General features: G+C 37.6%; 1 protein-coding gene across 6 annotated transcripts in view; it reads right to left on the reverse strand.

The window, feature by feature from the left end:
• The window catches only part of CCDC88A (coiled-coil domain containing 88A), a 74423-nt gene extending 53499 nt beyond the window's left edge, over positions 1–20924 (reverse strand). For 5 of the 6 annotated variants that reach the window (XM_051616034.1, XM_051616033.1, XM_051616032.1 and 2 more), the window contains exons 1-3: positions 19852–20398; positions 19631–19731; positions 1434–1542 (exon numbers count right to left, since the gene is read on the reverse strand). In XM_051616034.1, coding sequence (XP_051471994.1) covers positions 1434–1542; positions 19631–19731; positions 19852–19914 — 273 coding nt within the window. In that variant the 5' untranslated portion in view covers positions 19915–20398. Of the gene's footprint in view, positions 1–1433; positions 1543–19630; positions 19732–19851; positions 20399–20899 lie in introns of those variants that run through there. The other variant, XM_051616028.1, reaches the window with a different exon arrangement.
• Positions 20925–21346: the final 422 nt, after the last annotated feature.

A 21346-nucleotide genomic window follows, 5' to 3' on the forward strand; every position in this document is an offset into this window, starting at 1 on the left:
GCAGAATAGTCTTTCCTCCTGTTCCCAGATGTTTATCCACAGCAGATGCCATCCTATCAGCAGCTCTGGAGTCATGGCTTTTGTTTTTCCACAGTGACATATTAATACATAAAATGTTCATACTCTAAAGCAATGTATACTGGAACCATCACTGCTTTACATCCAAAAAGCACATATTAAGTGACACATTATAAGCTGAAAATGTAATACAAGAAAAGTCAACTTATTTATGTTAAATTTGAAAAATGACAATATTATCTTAAAAAACGCCTGTAGAAATTATTAGCTACACCTATACTTAAAAGTTCTCACCAGTTAATATAGGACAGACAAAAAAAAAAAATCTATCTGAATTGATTAATACAAGACTGAAAAATATGTACTCCCACTGCACATGCTGAAGACAAATTATAAGGAGAAAATAGCTTTAACCCACTCAAATATAATTAATTTAATCTAACCGTCACTCATACTTCTGAGATCTTGATAGATAATAAAAAAAAAACCCAAACAAAAAAAATTAAGTGCACCACAGTCTTAAATCAGTAAGTAACAGATAAAACATAAGGAATTCAAGGAGCATGTACAGCTATTACAAAAAAACAAAAACAAACAAACAAAAAAAACCCAACCCAAAACACCTTAAAAAGTGGGAACTTGGTGGCCTTTTTCCTGTGTTGTTTTGTTTTGTAATTGCTCTAATTATTCTGATGCTATAATAAAGTTTTCCTTACTGTGAAGCCGAGTACAAGCAGAGGTAAGCAAGAAATGTCCTTGATGGACTAATGAGTTATCATTTCTTTTCATACAACACCTCTGCCTTGCTTCAAAGATGTCTCCCACCTTTTCTGTCACATGGTGCTAACTTCTTCAGTAAGCTTGGTGCAACTTCTCGCAATTTGTGTTTACTTTTGAAACGACTGCTTCTATTAAAAACCTGCAATTGGAACCTGTGTGTCACAAGGTTCACATATTTAAGTTGTTTAACCTGCAAAAATAAACTAAGTCTATTTACAAAATTCTCCCTTGTACAAACTTTTAAGAGTTCATTAGCATTTCTTTTATTTAAGACATTTTATTAAATTTATGTATTTTATTAAAGCCTCATCTGTCAAATGAGTCTGACAGAGCACCCATGGAGCCATGGAACCTCACTGCATTAAACCTTCCAAGCCTGCTGAATGAGTTCTCCTGAATTAGCTGATGAGAACAATTCCAGTCTTATGCTGCCAGGAAACATACAGGCTCAAAAGACTGGTCTGGGACCTAGCAAGAGTTTGGTGACACTGTAAAGAAGGAAAGCAGCTTCAGTGGAAAAAGAATACAGTATCTCAAAATATTAATCTTATTCTAGTAATCCTTACAGGCATAACTATAAAAGAATACTTAGAAACAATTCTAGGGAAAGCATAATACAAGAAACAGTTACTGACCTGATAGTAAGTTTTTATTTGTTTCACCAAAATAGACAAATTTTGAATTCTTACTGATGCATCATTGTTTACTTTTTTGTTTATCCTCTGATTACCAGACTTTGGATTACTGAAATAAAAATAAATTAAAAAAAATTAAACACGCTGAATATTAATCTGTAAAATTCTAAGTATAACAAGTGATATAGTTGATGTGCCAGCACATCTTCTTGACTTGGTTACTATGCCCATTTTTCCCTCCACAAGCAAATAGAGTTGTGAAAATGGCTGCCAAAACAGAAAGAAGTAACTTGAAACATCTGTTTCTGATGCAGATGGTCAGATGAGCACCCATCACAATTACCAGAGAATTAATCTAAAAAGAAAGCTTTTGTGGCTCTGCACTTCTCCAAAAGCAGCCCCATCCCTGATGGAATACAGAAAGCAGAACACAGATACAACGTAAATATTGCACTGCAGACATCAGGAGTCATTCTTGCTGATGCAGACAATTGCAAACAACGGAATTCAGACTAGCTACATTAACCAATGTCTATACACTGAAAAAATATATGATGCTGTTTTACTATCATGAGGCACAAAACCAGAATGTAAGTTTTCACTTCTAGAACAATGAAGACTACAAGATATATTATGCTAACACACACTAAATTATTTTAAGTTTATTTACAGATGACAAAAATCTGTCAACAGAGGGGTTATTAATTGGAGGTTTTGTCATGTACTCTCACATACTACCAGATTTTTCTCTGGTTTATCTTGGCTTCAGAAAGGAGATAAATCCCTTTTTCCTTCAAAAAGTAGAATCGATCTAAGGAAATGCAGATGAGTTACTCTTCTTCAGTATCTTGTAACATGCCAAGTTATTAACCATATAGAAGACAGCATGACAACCATTCATTGTAATTTTTCAAGGGAAACAATGCAGAACCCCCACAACACCCTGTAGAAGGCTTAGAGAATACATTAGAGATGGCCAGTGTGAAGTTATTTAACTTGTACAGGGATGCTCAATACAGTTACACAACACAACTTTTGATGTTTAATGAAGTCGTTGTATTGTTTAATTACATTATTATCAAATAAATGTGCAGCTGGCTGGAATACTGCACTCAAACAAGAAACTTAGCAACTTCTCACTGTCAAACAGGAGGTTCTTGCAAGGGTGTGTGCCTCGTGGGTCTGGTTTTATTCAATGTTGTCAGTAATTATTTAGACAGTGGCATACAGAATATACTTACCAGAACCACCACTGGAAAAAAATGGGAGGAATAGAAAAAAACTTGAAAAACATTATGATAATTGAGAATGGTTCTGATAAAGTGCAAAACTGGTATGACAGCAGCACCAACTATTTAAGTAACAACAGTTAGAGGCAAATGCAGAAAGAGGAGTAACTTGCTATAATACTGAACTGACCTGAATACTGCAGCGCATGCAATCAACTACTGAGGGAAAAAGAAATGCCACCGCCAAAATAACCCCTAGTTTTTCAGATTTTATTAGTACAAGCATTGTCTAGAAGACTAGCAGCTATTCTATGCATGGTGCAGATGGTGTTTCCATTCCCAGAGAGTCATACTTCGGGGCAGGTCTGTATTTATACTTTTTCCTGCACAGTCTCATCACAGGCCTTCCCTCAATTCTTTGGGCATCCAGTATTGCCAGGTGACATACAGGTACACCTGCACCAGGAAAGCAGGAACTGTCTAGTGAGAAGCACAACCATCACAGTGTATTCTTGCAGAATTCCTCAGGAGAAGACTGAGCAGGTTACAGGTCATTATGAATTGTCTTGCAGGACACCCAGGACTTGCAACCTGAAAGCTAGGTGCTACTGCTGCACACAAACTGCAGGCTGGGCAGAGGACACCAGGAAAAGCATATGCAACATACAGAACAAACATATCTTTTATCTAAAGAAATTACATATAAGTAGTCTACAACATCATTGATATGTTATTAATATATTTCCATACAGATATTCAGTTCAACTGTAATATGTAAGTTTATATAATGAAACCCCCCCCCAAATGAGCTATTCCCTCTGTTCCCACTGAAGACAGTAGTATCAGAATTTATTTTGATGGTAGTTTCATCACATGCTTTTTGTATGAACATTGCTATAATGAAAATTTGCATTTTTAAATTTATGCTACCTAAATAAACTTTTATTTGCCTTTTTTCTTAGTTTTTAGCATTTTAGAATTTTTAAAAGATATACTTATGTTTTTTCTTCCATTTATTGCTACCTGAACTTCCTGGCTTGTAAGCATTAATAGAAATGACATAGAAAAAACATTGCTGGGAAAGCAAGTCAGATAACATATAAAACACTCTCCCAACACAGTAATTTTTAAAAGAAAAGTAGTAAGCATAGCATTTTTTTTCCTCATATATGTGGATATAAATCTAGCAAAATTAGGACATGGATTATTACATGGGTAATTGCCTTATTCCTAAATGTTCATCACCATGTTCATAAAAATATTATAAACTATTACAGTACATTTTAGAATACATTAGCCAAAATTATGTGACGAAGATGTCACCTTGGATCTATCAATTTAGCCAACCTGTAGCTGCAAAGGGAACTAAATGGGCTAAAAAAACATTATGCTTTGCAGATGTGCAGAACTGAACTCCTTTCCAAACTGAATTCATTCAAATTTGTTAAAATCAGAAGAGAAAAACCAGGCTAAATCCTGCTGACCTAATGGCATACAGAGATGAGCTGAAGTCTCCCATTTCTACACTCATAACTCCAAAAGGCCGATTTGGGCTCTTAATCTTCATCTTTAATCTTAATGACTATCAGATTATCTCCAGGCTTTTTCATCATCTTCAGTAGCATTTCTACAACCATACATTTTGGATGACTCGCCCCTTAGAGCACGCAAAACAGAGGGCACTAGAGTTTCCTGGATATTGTAATAGTACTTGTTTTAGTATCAACACAAAAATTAGTGTGTAACCACAAGAATTCAGAACACAAATGTCATAAAAGCTCAGACTTCACACTCTCTCATTTCAAAAGCTGTACTACAAAATTTACAGAGATCTTGTCAGAACAGAAACTTTTAACATTTGCACAGCACTGTCTTCATAATGGTATGTAAACATAAATCTTTACACACTTTCAAGACAAACTGTTACTATCCCAATACTAGAAATGGGAAATGAACACGGAAACAAATTCCTGAACAACAGCAGAAACAATCAGTGCCAAGGTGGGCAATTAGAGCTCAAGATTTCTTAAGACACAAATTCTTAGTTCTACACCTTTGTCACCAATGCCAGCTTCGTGTTTTGCAGGACAGTATTTCACTACTGGGACTTGCATACACCACTATGCAGCATTTAAGGTTTGTGTTTTATTTGATGCTATGAAAACAAATGTTTGAAACCAGAAGTCATAACATCTGGGCAAGATCAGGAACTGTCGAGTATCTTCATTCTTGTACCTGGACTTTGCTCTGGAATACCAGGATTTCTCCTCATGGTACAACATTAAATTATTCATATCTCTCAAATGATGCAGATACTGGCAGAATCGGAGCACTTTTCAAACACTTTAGCATACACTTGGCAACCACACAACAGCAAACCACTCTTACGTTTCATCCACCCCATCTTAATTGTTAGAAATCCAACAGGGCATGGATTAGCTCTACCAAATTATGCATTAACAAAGATAATCAGAAATTCTGTGTTTAGTCTTGTGTCAAAGTTAATGCTGATACATACAAAAGGTTTTTTTAATCTTTCAACTGTTATTGAAAGTCAAGTAACATCGCTTTATTTACACCAATTCACCCCATGTATCCCCTACCCTCATTTTAATGTTGTTTTTAATTATTATTTTTATTTGTGGTGCATATCTTTATCTGTCAAGACCAACTCAATGGCTGACACATATTCCTTACATGTTATGGAAATTCCAGGCTTCTTGTTTCATAAAAATTACACTGTTTTGGGTCAAAATGATTCATTCCTGTAACTTAAAACAGAAAATATTCAATCTTGTGGGTTTTTTTGTGGCATGAATTGCAGGAAACAAGTTTACTGAGACTGTGAATTTTGCTCAGGAAACTTGGGCTGCAGATGTGCTCTGGAACTGTATCTTTACCGCTCGAAAAGTCTCACAGTCCTATTACATGATACTCTGCTAGTGCAGAATACAATTAAGATCAGAATGTCAGCCTCAGGACAACTTGGTGCACTGAAGATATCTATCTTGATATTCTTAATTTTTTCCAAAAAGATTGTGGTGACAAGTCCATCAGAAAGCCGAAACTCAAAAGTTCCCTTGATATTTTTCAGCAGAACTTAAAAACAGATTATGGTAACAAGAAGTTTAATCCCTTGCTCTTGAGGACCAATAAAATTAAGTTACTTAAATATCAGAACTAATACTACTAATCTCTACCCATAATTTTAAACGTAATTAAACACATAGCATAAAAAACTTCCTATAGCTAGTAGGAAGTTCTATTTCTTTGATTTTGTCACTTTTTGGTAAAGATTGTCATATTGGTTCATTATTCTTCAAACAGGGAGATAAACTGTCTTTGACACTCTCAATCTATATATGTTAGCAATGACTAGGGTGACTTTTACCTCGAAAAAAATTGTTTCTAGCTCTTCTCAGAGTGAAATCCTGCTCTCAATACCTTCCAGTGCAAATGGGACTTTACCTCTGTATCAAGGAAATTTAAATCTCTCTAACCACATTATCTGATTAAATTATTATACTTTATAAATAGGGAATACTAATAGGCTACCTACTAAAATGACCCACCCATAGTAATATAAACATTTAAAATGTTTATATAAAATAGAGGCCACCTGGTAGAAGAATCCTTCATTGTTCCCTAATCATCAGTCACTTATTTCTAGCTTTCTGATTATGTTTGAACTGTCAGTTTCAACTTGTGAAGTGTATTGAATAGCCAATTCAGGCCTGACAGATCACTTCTCACACTGTGCAGTTACCAAAAGAACTGTGATTAGGTTCTTCAGCAGGACAGTAATTATTTAAAAAAATAAACCCACCTTTATTCCCATTACTGACAACCAGACCTCATTCTCTCAAAACTTCCAACTTTAAAACTCAGTAGACTCCTTAGTCCACAAAACACCATCTTAAATAATCTTAAAAAGATGGACTATATTGACTAAATTAAGTCCTGGTTTCTTAACTCATGGATCTCAAAGAAGAAATAAAATAGCATGGTGTTAGCTACATGTCTGTTATGTGTGTTTGTATAACTGTGTTTTGTCAGACTGATCCAAGCCAGGAGCAAATGTACTAATTTGCTTATCAAGCACTTTGAAATAACTAATGAGAAAGATGAATGAAATATAACGTGCAAATATTTTTCAGACAAATAAAATTCTAAACCTAAATCACCAAAATTAATAATAATCTGTACTGCATTCAAGAGCATGCATCTTTAAATTAGTTTACTCTTTTGTCAACTAATTTATTAGGGATTTTAATAAACTGTTATGTCTATAGGATACAATATTTATTTTATGACCAAGAACATTTTAATAATAATTACATGTTCATTAACACTAAACAATTCTGCTTATACATTTGTCCAATACCACTGATATAAACAAGTACACAATGTTGTGAAGAAGATGCAAACGAAATAATTTTGAAAATAAATCAGTTCTAAAATAGACCTTTGTAAAAGATAGCTTTAAAAATCAAGTTTTTAAAAACGTACAATTCTAGTGGCCACTGTGCTAGATACAGTTAGCATTTTTAAGGCAATACATGCTCTGAACTCTGAACTGCTCCTTTTATTTAGGTGGAGATCCTGAACTGCTTCAATGGCAAAAAGCCTAGCAAAATAGGGCAAATCTATCTGGAAGTCAATAGGAAGCAGAGCAGTAAAAGATAGCCCTAAGCAATTTTACATTTAAGAGCAACCTACTTATGACAAGATACATTAATTTCAATAGCAATAAAAACAGACAAGAACATCTATCCCAATACTGCATTAGTTTAAAACTACTGATTACAGAGAGAACTTCAGTGATTTTGAAATATTACCAGTGTCATAAATTACAGATTGAGACTTCATATAATCAGGGATTATGTGTCTTTAATTTTTCATTGACCAAAATCTATCAGAAATGGGAATGTGATAACTTAATGGCTTCATGCTTAAATCTATGCAGACTGCAAACCAGTTGTGTCCTCTCTTACCATCTGTTCCTTGATGGTACTTAATGATCAAGTCTAGTATTATAACGCACCCTAATTTTAAATATATCATTGTTTCAATGTATTTGTTAAGTACAGTGAAATGCTGTAACAAGCACGTTGGAGAAAATTCTACACAAGTGTACATCTCAAAATGTAATAAATATTGATTGATACTCTGTATTACTCTGTATTCACTTTTACACATAAATGTTGTTTCCCTAATCAAGCACATTTTTTGCAAAGTCCCTTGAATTGGAATGATAAGGCTCACTCTTGCTGTGTGCCAAATATTATAATAATTACTGATATCAGAATTTTTTCTAAACTTCAAGTAATAAAGCAGCATTTCTATTATTTACTCTTAGCAAGAAAAATAACACACACAAAATGTTTTTTATGAACTAACTGAATACAGCTATGTCCTTTCACTGTGAAAGCTAATGTAAAACCAGGGCCTTCACTGGAGAATAACTGATAATCTCCAATTTGCTTCAAACATTTGAAGCAGCACAAGACAAAGCCATATACTAAGGCAATGAAGTTATCAGCAGCACCTTTCCATATGGGACAAAAAGAGCACTGACTTTCACCAGAGTATTGCTTGATAAGTTTTAAAATCATCAATCATAGTCAATCACTGTCTGCAGGAGTTACGGTACCAAAGAATGGGGCAGATTCTTAAGTACAATATTGTCAGTTTCTGAACCTTGTGATCACCCACATTCTAGAAACGATGGTACAAGATGCCATACTTCTAACTTCTCCTGCATCTACCAGTATGACTAGTTTTTGTCCTCAACAAGTACTTCCATGCTAAATCTATCAAAAAGGAAAGAAAAACATTATTTTTTTCTACACCTCTGGCACATATTCATCAGGATTTGTGTTGACAGACATGGATTTAAATGGACGACTTCCTTAAAGAATAACTCACGACACAGACTATCCACTGCTGAAGCGTGCAGAGAACTAGGCACATTCTTCTCTGAAAAATAGATGGCAATAAAATCCTTCCACCTCTTGAAGAGCATCATGCAAGATACGCAAACCCCGAGGTTGTGATGTATTGATGGTATCAAACGACAGGATGGCCCAGTGATACTATTACACATCCACACACGACCACTACAGTTGAAGAGCCGTGGTCAGACTTGTTGGAGACACCAGGGATGTATGTTCTGGAGTTGCTCAGGTGTTGACTTCTGAATCCTGCTTAGCCACTGACTCCTTATGCCCTTATGCGGGATCCAGTGAAAGGATGCTCTGGTCCTGACTTTGAATAAGCAAGCAAATGTGCTTTACACTAACGACTCTTCTTGGTCTTTGTAGTGGGCATTTATGACATTCTACCTCTTACTTGAAACAATACTGTTGGAGCAGCAAACAATGCACAGTTAAAATGTTCAAACAGTTCTGCAGATATCTGCTCGAGCATCGTTACAAATACAGAGATATCCTTTACCATAAAATAAGGTGCATGGTGGTAAGTCAATTTAAGGACACTTTGCTAACTCTGCACTTTGCAAAGATTGACTATATGTGCCAAAATTTCAAAAGCTGTATCTAAGTTTTTTTGCCTCGTGCTAAAGTGAGTTTTAGAAGTAGGTCTAACATCATAAGCCTTGCGCAAAACAGCATTTCCTAGGATTACGTTCAACATCATAAATTAAGGAGGCTGAAGCCCTATGCCTATTTAAAAAGAAAAAAACAAAACAAAACAACCAAGTGGCCTACAACAAATCAAGTGGCTGGGGGGGATCATGGAAAACACTGCCAAGAACATATGAGTAGATACTGAGCATATGCAGACAGCTTTCCTACTCCCTGCCTTAGCTCTGTGACATCTGACCAGGCTGAACTACTCACAGGGTAGCTGCACAGTGCTTAAGCTTTCTTGTTGGCGCTCACAGCGGAGGAGCTGCCCAGTTACTCATGGTTGAAGTGTGATAAAGTAGCTGTATCTGAAGCAGTGCCACAAGCCTTTGTGCCAAGTAACCCTGTCTCTCCCTTCAATATGAACCAGCTGTGCCTCATGACCTCAGGGCTGACCTGACCAACAACTGTCCTGCTGGGAGGTCCCACCGTTAGGGGTTTTAAGTGCATGAAGAGACATCCTCTCACATCAGTAAACTCACAGGTTTACAGCTGAATATGTAAGCAGGTAGACAAAATCATAGTATGCTCAAGAGGTCTGGTGACTGATACTTGTTTTCTCCCATCCCAAGGTTTTAAAAAAGCAGAGACCTGACCAACCTAAATTTCTTTTTTGTCCTTTCTTTGTTCCTTAACAGTAATAAGGAGGATGTATGCAGGTGAGCAAAATGTAGAAGAACGTAACAGAGGAAATAAAAGAGCTCACCTGTCATTTACTAAGCACACACTTGTATCACTGAATTAACACCCCCAGAAATCCATACCTTCCAAGATTACAGAGCAGCAACTGTCTTTATCATCACAGACTATCAAACAACTTTACTACTGTTTCAACTTGACTATCAGATGTACTATTTTTCTATCACACTAAAAGGTACTATAAAACAAACAAAACCCCAAAACAAAACAAACCCAACCAAGCAGCTTTCTGTCAAAGACTGAAAATCACAGATCAGTGCTCACTGCACCGAGGAAGCCAGGTAAGCTCCCAGCAGCAGTGAGAACGTGGAGTACCTGCTGCTCCACAGATAGCAAAAGGTAAGCTGGGTTCCACTAATGCCACCAAAAGTTCCACTGATAGAAGGGAAAAATCTATAGGATTCAGAGCATCACAAAACACTTCATATTTTCACACAAAAGAAACACTCCCAGGTATTAAATAATTGACAATCCCTAGAAGAAGCAACTTGACAAACAAAATGCTTTTTGAGCAAACAAACCAGAAGGTCCGATAAACATACCTTACTACTTAGATATCTTACAAGGGTCTTCTTGCTCTGGGTTTTTAGGGATCCTTTTTTTGTTTGTTTTTGTGGGGGTTTTTTAACTGCAAAAGGCCTATTAGTGAATATTGTTTCAAAAGGCAGAATTAGACTGAACAATACTGCTTGCAATATACTCCTTTCCAAACTGAACTACAACAAAAGGGCAGCACAGGATCCAAGACCATACTGTCTACAAAGAACAAGCAAGAAGGAAGATGGACATACCACAGAAACAAAGTATGGAGGATAATGAATAGTTTTGCCTTGTACTTTAAGCACTGTAAGTTACTTTCCCTCTCAGGGTCAACATTTTTTTACTTCTCAAGTGAGTTCAAACTTTAAGATCTATTCAGTCATATACTAATTAACAAAGTAACTGAACATTATCTGACTTTGTCATTAACACCCCAATGTAACTGACTATTAAAACACTGCAAACATTTACACCCACAATAATCCTGTGACAACAGTAGGATTAGCTTTATGTAAGTAAGCACTCAGAGATCTGGATCACAAGATGCAGCACAATTTGATACCAAACATCAGAGGGCATGGAAGTGAGAAACTTTCTACAATCTCCCTTAGAAAGAACATTCTGCAAACATACAGGTAGTAGTTTGGAAGAAACATTAGAAACACTTATATAAGAAGCAGAATAGGGCCAGAAAGATGTCAGAGAGGAAGCAGCACAGAAGAGAAGCAAACACTCCTTGCCCTTAGCAAATTACATTCCTGGACTAACATGCTTTATAAGATATTTAAAATATTAATATACAGGAAAATAACATGTAGGATTTAAAAGCAATACACGTGTATGCAGTCTTATTAATTTAAGCTTTAAAAAAAGCCCTCTTAAGATATTAAGTTTGTACATTAAATTTTTTCTCTTCTATCCTAACCAACTTCCAGCACCAAAGCAGTATGTATTTTATTTGATAATCATAGCACTACCAAAAATAATTTATCCTTTGGAAGACTTAGAAAAATGTTCACTCATTTTATTCTTTACTTTGAACTTTGCTGAAGCTATAAATTCTCAAAAATGGTACTTTAGATTCAAGGTATTCTAACCACTGGTAAACATCTCAGCACACAGGAAATACTGATGTGAATTCAGCCTAGAGAGATGACACCAAAGCTACCTGAATAGTGCTGTTTTAATGACTAAAATGATCCTAAGTTGTAAAAGTAATGCCACGTAGATTTCCATTAAATACTTTTAGTTAGAACACTATGACTCCAGAATTTCCCTTTCTTATGAAGTACAATAAACCTTCTATAAGTAAATTAACAACAAAATACACATCTTTATCTTTTTATGTACCAATTTTTGGACTATCAAGTGGCAGATCTGAGCCCTTGGGTACAGATGATTCCAGAGAATGAGACAAATCCAAACGCAAGGCTCCTGGATATAAGCAGATTGCCACAGAAAATAAGTTTCACTTCTTATAATAATTTTATCTATGTGAGCAACTTCACTGCTTCAGCACACTAACTGAAATTTGTTGCAAATTTTGTATGCACATCAATTCATGTATAATCCCCTAATGATTTAGATATAAATAGAGCAATACCTGAAGGACCTTACCCCTGTTAACTACCTAAAGCTACAAGATAAGCATACATATAAGGACCTGTAAAATAAGTGCATTCTTTTCATCTTAATACATTAATATTAATATTCTTTAAAAGTGCTTGTTTGCATCTTGGCAAGTGTGACATTTGTCTACATTCTATCATACATCAATTCATATCTGTATTTTATTTCTGTCTGCCATACACAATACTCTAAATATACAGCAAGTATATTCTGAAGCTACCAGGAAATTACATCAGGCATTTTTGCTCAAGTGCTTATTTAAGAAAAACAAAGATACCACCCAAACAAAAACTAGAGCAAATATTCCCCTGCAGCTTAAAACAAGATAAAATTATGTAATAAACCTAAGTGGACACTATCTCCTATCACTATATAAAAGGAAGCAAACTTGAGTGTATCCAAACGTGCAACACAAAGATTCAGGAAACAGTCAGGAATATAACACAAGGCACTTGAGAGTTCATCCCTTACTAATTCCCAATCCGAAAGTACAATGTCAGAAAATTTTTGCTTTTTCCTGGAGGTAAGACAACAAGAAAGCACACAAACTGAGTTTGGGTCAAGCAGTGCCATGCTTCGAATCAAGGCCTTGACATCAGTTAGTCCAGTGAAATGAAGCAAGGGCATTTTGTAAATTCTGCTTTACAACAACTACCCAAGAGGCCACGCCTCTTTGGAGCATCTTAAGGCATAAATACAGGACTCTTTGAAATAAAGCAAAAGAACAGACTTCCACATAGTTAGTACCCAATAATCTCTGACCACTGAAGTCATGTGCTCTAACAAAGCAGCATTTTGAAAAAATGTCTTGATCCCTAAATAATTACTGCATAGAGAAAAGTGGTACAGTATGAAAGAAAAGGAAGGCAACAAATTGATACTTGGTTTAAGAAAAAAGGAGGAGGAACCAAAACCAAGAGGAACATATGAAAGAACAGAAAGCTAAAAAGCCCCCTTCTTAACAGAAGAAACAAATGAGGAAAATCTAGAAGTAAGCTTCTCAAATTTAGCATAGGATTAAAATGTACTCGATTTAGCAAACAATTTGTCAGTTAACGAGATTAGGTTTTAAAACAAAAATCAGAGCACAGCAAAATACTTTGCAAAGTATTGCGGTGTAGAGATCGCCAAACTAGCCATGGAAGCTGAGGAAACCCAGCCTCGACAGTGAAAGATGGAAGCTGATCAGCCTGGATAAGATCTTCTAGCTAACCCAAAACTCTGGAGTTTACTGATGAAAATACTACCAAGAAATATGGCAACACTGTAACATGGCTCAAAGCACCTCAGCCACCCGGGCAAACTGACCCTTCTGGTGTAAAAACCAGAGCAAAACAAGTTTGAGTACTGTCTTTCTTCACAATACAGGGAGCCAGGACTGCAGCAGCACAGCACAGGTACAGAGCAAAGTCAGCTCCACAAACAGAAATATTACAACCAGCCGTCACTGGAAAGCTCACCCAACCTTTACGTTGGGTGCTGCTAAGGGCAGATGATGATGCTTAGATAAGCACAACCATTATCCCTGAACTGCTAAAGCACTCAGCACAGTCAGTAGCGTGAAAACCAGAGGTGATTTCCTCTGGCTCAAGGTCACTCTTGCGGCATTTCCCACACAACCCTGTGAGTTCAGCTAAAGCCAGCTCTGCCTTGTGTGAGAGCAGCTCTGTTCAGTAGGGCCACCCTGTGCTCTGTGGCTTTCCTGTCACCTTGCTCAAGCATCTACGCCCTGTAGTCTTCAATGTAGTACACGAGTCTCTACACCTAAGACAGCCTCAACCAAGCTACATCATAGAAGGAGACAGCTTGTCAGTACACTCTTATCTTTATTCCTGACAATGAAACACCTAAAATATATGCTTAGGGAGCTATTAGTAAGTTTATTTCATTATGTTTATTTCAAACATCACATAGAATGTGAGTGAAATGCAAAATACTCTGAAAATAAAACTCCAAAGCTGTAGCGAATTGTAGTGTTGTTTCCTTGCCAGTACACTGTCAATGCTGAAACAAGTTATTTTGATTTCAACTAAGATTGTTATTTATGGAACAGGCAGAAACTCAATACAGCACCATTGTAGGTATTAAGAAATGTTTTGTAACTCAACTTTTATTCAGCTAATAGCATAGACTAAGGACAGGATAAGTAGTCGTAGGCTACCAAAAGAAATAAGCAGACAGAGTCAAAGAAAGATACTCAAGATAGCACATCAAGGAGAGCAACAAAGTGATGCATACAGGTGGAGGAAGATTAGGTAATTTACCTCCTGATCTTTGAAATACTGCAAGAAACAAGACTGTACCACAGAATAGCTTACTGCATGGAAATAGAGTAGATAGGATGAAGGAAAGTGGACATCAACTGTTAAAAAGCATGCAAAAGTATTAAAATACAGTAAAACACAAAGACATAAGCACAGATCAAACACTTTAAGCTTTCCAACTTCAACCCACACTTTTTACTTCTGAGGTGCTGGGGTTTTTGATAGTTAAGTATCAGCCTATGTCCACCTAATTTGCCCAATTCAAAGCTCATTGCAAGCAGATGTTCACGTCTAAAATTAATCATAATGACATTGCAAGAACTACCTTTCCCTTTTTTATAATCAAAAGGTTTGAATTCCATCAGTCTTGACCATGGTGCACATTCTGCTGGACCATTTATTAAATAATTTGCTTCTTTACACAAAAAATGAGTGTTATAAATTCAGCTTTCCTTAAAAAAAACTGGGCCCTGCTGCTGCAGAACCACTCTGAAGAGAACAACTCTCACAAACTACCAGTGACACCTACCTTGCTTTTGTGGAAGCCTGACAGAAAAGTGTGAATCAAATCCATTCACTTCAAGAAAGTGAGAAAGGTGCAGACTTCATAATATCTTTTTTTTTCCTAAAGCATGTGGTCGTATTTTTACTACCAAACTCACCAATTTCATTTTCCCCAAAATGTGGGGTTTTTTTCATTTCCCCACCCAACCAGAACCTGTCTATTGCTATTTGGTCTTCTTCACAAGAAGGAGTTAATTGGACTGGAGTGCATGTTCCTGCGCTCTTTCTCAGAGCCAGGCGGCTGGCTCAAGCACTAGAAATAGAGTCCAGTTTTCAGGAAAAGATATAGGCAAGCCAGAAGTATGGGCTGGCAAGCTCAACTGTTTGGAAAAAAGTGTACAACTAAAGACTAAGAGCTCAGAAAAGGAGTCAATGAAGCTGTCTACATATTCTAGGCACACACTACCAGAGTGGTGGAAGAAAATAGTCAGCCAGTCCACCTGGAAAATTCTATGGGTGTGAAAGGCTTGCATGAAGACCCAGCTGCTGAAAAACAGTGGGAGAAGAACAAAACGGAGAAAAAAAGGGCAACAATAAAATACTTCATCCTTTGAAGTAGTTTTTAGCACATCTGGATGAAACAACTGATATGGGTAGCATCTAATAATACATTCAATTAACACAAAAGTTGTAAAGGGAACACTGTGAGGAAAGCAGATAGGTTTTCCACACTAAATTAACTCAGTTTCACAGTTTGGTTCCATACACTACTGATTCTGTATACTCTGTCCAATAGTTCATTTAAAACAGATCCATTTCCACAAATACAAAGCACAGTATAATAAAACCATTAAAACTAAAATTCAGTTTCAAGACTTTGTTACTTGACCAATATTGATGGCAATGTTAAGTGTAATAAAAGTCCCAATCTTGTAATTACTTCCAGCTGCCTATTTTGATGCAAAGAAACTAGTAAGACTGTGCTCAGGACTACACGACTTCCAGCATTTCTTAGAAAATCCTATTAGAATTCAATTAACAAGCATCAGAGAACAAGATCTATCAGAAATTAAAATAAAAACCACTCAGAAAATTAGTATTTCTATAAGAATGCTTTGATTTTCTTGAATCAGAAGAGTATATAAACTGTACAATACTAAGACTAAAAAAAAAAAAAGTGAGGTTCTGGAAAATATCTCTAGGACAACCACATTTTACCGTGTAAATTCACCTAGATGGACTAATCCATTGAATTAAGCTGTTTCATTTATTTTAATAATATACAAATTTTACTCAAGTACACAAGCACTTCATAACATTAGAAGAATTTACAATACAGAGGTACGGTAAAGGTATGAAGTATTCTTGGCATGTTCCTCCCCCTCTCTGCCGTGGCAGAACACAAATGCATCTATTGCATTCTGATTTATTTCCAAGAAGCTTGACCCCTTTTTGTATCAAAGAACACAAAGATAAAGGCTCAGATTTAGAAAGACAGATGGGTTTCTATCCAGTGGTATCAGATACTGACTGATCCCAGCAGAAGGTAGGTAACCTAATATTTTTGAAGAACTGAACCTAAATTTAAACAAGAAATGAGAGACATTTTCCCAAGTCAGGAGCTAGTATCATAACAATGGAAACCTCCTTAATAATAATAATAATAAAATAATAATAACAATGTCAAAATCAAGACATACAAAGAATGTAATGAATTCTTCTCTCATATATGAAGTACTAATAAACTCAATGTTGATAAAACCTAGCCATCTTGGTACCATTATTCTGCAACTATTTCAATGCCAGCATCTATTTTCTCTAAATCATTACAACTAATGAAAGTAAACATGGTCTAGACAAACACAAGGAGAACCAAATACCATACTAACAAACTCTCACATGTAGCTGACAGAGGGAGGGATTAACTCTTTTTTTATCTGAAGAAAAAACTTTCTCTAAGTAACAAAACCATTTTTTGATTCTGTAACTGTTTACAAACCATGCCAAATCTAATATTACATTCAGTTTTATGGTCACAATTTTTTTTCAACACTTGACAAAAATAAAGTATTAAAGTGTATACAAAGAAGGAACACAGCACCTCTAACAGCTTCCTCTTGTCCATGCTTTTTAACGCTCTTTTAAGCAGCTAATGGTTCCAACTATAAGAAACACCAGCACATCACAAAGTCCTTCTCTGACAGGTATACACTCTGCATTCTCACACCTAAACACCGACAGCCTTAATCTCAAATATCTCAAAACTAGTATAAATAGTAAGCCACACGTAGCAAAACTCATAAAAAAAACCCACCACCACAAAAACAACTACGTGTTTTCCACATATTTCTACAAACAGAACTCCTGGTGACTTCTGCAAGAAAAACATTTCTCTATGGCTTCTAAGAGTGCCATAGCTCCTATGCACAGATCTCTAGTTCTCATGTGAAATAAGTCATTCAGAGCTTTAAAAAACAACAACAACAAAAAAACAACCAACAAAAAACATTCCAAAGAAAAATACTTTGCTTTTGAAGCCATGTGATATAAATTTTCCTGCCACATTTCTTCAACATAGGGTAGTTAAGACTGAAAGGAAAAACAAAAATACTAATAAAATAGAAAATATTGAAATTATTAAGTAATATTGACAACTAGTTGGAGCTGTATCTTTTAAATATTTTTTCAAAAGAAGATACATGTTTAATAGGTGGATATTCAAAGTGAATAGGACTAGGAAGTTAGCACAGGTTTCCACAGTGACTTCACCATAGACAGAATCCATTTGCAAAACATGAAACATTTTTTCCTTTCAGTCCTGGCAAAAAAACCCAAACAAATGAAAAACCTCCAAAATAGGAATATAGTTCTGGAAACTTCAATTCTAAGCAGTAATCAGTTGTAGCACATTTTGGTCTCCTCAAAAATGGATTTTAAATAAAATACACCTTCCAGTGTAGTTAAAGTTTGTGCACTAGTCATTTTACAGACACTTTAGTTTAAGATGCATTGGAATTGTTCTGACTACCAAAAGATTTTATGTTAAATTCACATCTCCCATATGTATTTTTCCCAAATGAAGTACAGTAATCCCACTATGGGGTCAAAGATGCATATACAAAGTGAAAGCCAAATTCAACACACAGTGCCTTAGAACTGCCATTAAAATGTTCCCTCTCTTCAGCTTTCCATTTCACATACACGTACACCACATAATGTATCAGGTATCAATTTATAATACTAGTATTCCAAAAACTTGCTGTGATTTAAATTACATTCTTCAAAATCGCCTTGTGCCAGTTCCAGTACTAAATTTACCTCCCAGCTATTAAATAATTTTACCAAATAGAAGCTCTACATCTTAAACACATAGCCATAATGGAAAAGTTACTTAATTTACATGTAGTCCAAGAAAAAGATTTTTAAATGGTAAAATAAAAATAGTGTGCTTCAGTGAACACATTACTTAAAATTCTTATAAAAATATGCCAGAAATACACGCAAGAACGTTTTTCAGGAAGTTCAATTCCATCAAGTTTTCCACATTTCTCAATATTACAGAAGCAAATACTTGAAATTTTAGTTGCACAAAAGTAGGTGTCAAAGAAATTCCTGGTTTCAAAAGGATGTGAATTAAAAACTTAACTGTAATAATGTGTAGATCTTTTACATAGATTAGCTAGACAAGCTGAACACCAACAGCAAAAACTTTTAAAATACTAAATATGACTAAAAACTATAAACAGAGTAAAAGGATGCCCATCGCCAAGCAGTGTTCCTGAGGAACAGCTGCCAACACAAGCTGCTCACACATTGATATACCTATCCAGCCATCCATAGGCCTACAGTGCTTCATACCTATATAAACAAATTACTTATTTATCTGTAAAGACTTAAAATACAACAACAACAAAACAAATCTGTATGGAGAAGTTTTATCTATTAGTAACATTTTTATGATTATATCACTAGATACTTGACAAAAGTGTTACTCTCTAGCAGAACAGTAGTGGGCAACATTCCAGTCAAAACTATGATTAACAAAAAGTCACTGTAGTTCTTAAGAAATTTTTATAACAATCAGAGCTTTCAATGAAAAATTTATAAAGCCATGTAAAAATGTTTCTTCAGTGGTTCATAGCCAGAAAACATCCTATGCTCTCAATTAAAGTTCCAGCTTTACTGCACAGCTCTCTAATTTGGAAGTGTGAAAAATGAAGCAGAAGGAGTTAAAGGATGGTCCATTTGCTCAATAAACAACGTTATGTGACTCGCATCCCATCCTTAACTTATACCTCACATGAATTAAGATCTGTATTAGAATCTTATCAGACAGACAAATTTATTTAAAAATTTGTTTATGAGCATGACTTACAGTAGAGTACACTTTTATGCTTCTCAGTGGTAATGTGGGAAGCTACAGTAATCCAGTTTTCCAGTAAATTCTATATATCATGATTCAGCCTGCATTACACTACATATCCTGCAAACACATCACTGGGACATTAAGCTGCAAAGAGCATCTGCTATGCTCCAAACTCTCCTCTTGACTGACCACATGACTACTTCAAACATAAAAGACATTTGCCAAGGTCAGTAAGAGTTTTCATAAGGAAGCAAAACACACAAAAGAAACAGGACAACAACAAAGAAATAAAGGCAAGGCACAACTTGCACACACTTACATTTGCAGCATGACTTCGTTCAGAAACACGCCATCCACTAGTGCCACATATTCTTCCAGGTTGGTCCCATTTCCTCCAGCTAACGGTCCAAACGTCTTAACCTAAAACATAACCATCACCACCGTGACACTAACTCCACCTCACTCTCTACGGCAAGACATTTATCCTCAAACAATGAGCAAATAAATGAATGATGTGTCAGGAAAAAAATGAGTGCTTACCCAGGTGACAAGAGGGCTAGACATGAACTGCTCCAAAAGGGGTGTGAATATTTCGTTCTCCATTTTACAAAAGAAAAACCATCAATGTAGCTCCTCTGATGCAAAAAAATATGGGAAGTCCTTCACTGTAGCAACTCTGAAATGCTCCGAGGATTCAGCTAGAGTAAGTGAACCCCATTTTTATGCAACAGTGCAACAGCAACAAAAAAAGTCAGTGCACTGGCAACCGGGGTTTATCTTCGTCTTTCAAGAAAAAATGCATTTGAAAGTCCATCTACGCGTGTCTCAGCCTCTCCGTTGATGTCTTTCCCTTTCTACATACCGAGGGGCAGAAGCAAGGGAGGAGGGAGGCTGCCTAGCTACTGGGATTCTGCATCAGACAAAAAAATATAAAAAAAAAAAAAAGGAAAAATCTGCTTTAGCAGCGGCAGCTCCTCAGAAAGGAAGGAGAAATTCCAGTAAAACTCCGCATGCTCATCCAGACCCTTCCCCACACACAAAAAAAAAACAATCAAAAATTTTAAAAAAGAAATAATCCCCAAACCCAGAGGAGGGAAAGAGGGGGAGAGACCCCCACCCCCACCCCCAGCTAACCGCCCCCCGGCTGCTTCTGAGCACAAGGGGATCTTTCTGCCCTCCCTCCCCTCCCCGCAATGGCACAGGCAGCCCACCGAGAGGGAACCAGCCCCGCGGCAGGGATCAGAGGCTATTTTAAATCAGTTCCCTTTTCTGACCCCTTCCCTTTTCCACCAAACTGCGCCGCAAGGCAGGGACGGGACCGGCACACGCCGCCTCGCCCCACAACCTCGCCCTTCCCCCGCTTCTCCGGTCCCCGCCCCTCAGCCCTCTCCTCGCCCCTCCTGCACCCCCGACCCGCTGCCCAGCCCTAACACGGGCTCCAGCTGTTCGCCGGCCGCTCCGCCACCCCCCGCCGCCGCGCCCTCGGGCGGCACCAGCTCCGCGCCGCAGCCCGTCTCCCAGATAACGGCCACCTCGCCTCAGCCAGCCCAGCCGCGCCGCATCACTCCCCCCTCCCCTCTCCTCCCACCCCGACGGCCGCTTCCAGCGTACGGATCCCTCCGCCCGCTCTCCGCGCGCGGAAGCCGGTTATCCCTCCGCCGGACCGGGTCCCCCTCAACCGCCGCTCGGGGATGGCGGCGCGCGCGGAAAGGGGGCGGGGCCTGGGGCGGGGCCGGGGAGGAAACCGCTGCAGGAGGCGGCTGGGCGCGCGCACGGGCGCTGCGGCGGCGGCGGCCCCGGCCCCGCAGCCCCGGGAGGTGCGGGAGCGGCAGCGGGAGGAGCGGCGGGCCTGGCACGCAGGGGCTGCCCCCCGCCCCTGGGGCGTGCGGGAGGGAGGCGCGCTTCCGTTCCCCTCGGGGAAGAAGGTGGCCGTGAGGAAAAACTCGTCGTGAGGGAAGAAAGGGGGGTGGGAGTGGGGAAGGGGAGTCGCTGACGCCCTTGAAGGGAAAAACCGCATCATCCGCACCCCGACCAC

This window comes from Apus apus, chromosome 3, assembly GCF_020740795.1.
Source record: "Apus apus isolate bApuApu2 chromosome 3, bApuApu2.pri.cur, whole genome shotgun sequence".
Lineage (NCBI taxonomy): Eukaryota > Metazoa > Chordata > Aves > Apodiformes > Apodidae > Apus > Apus apus.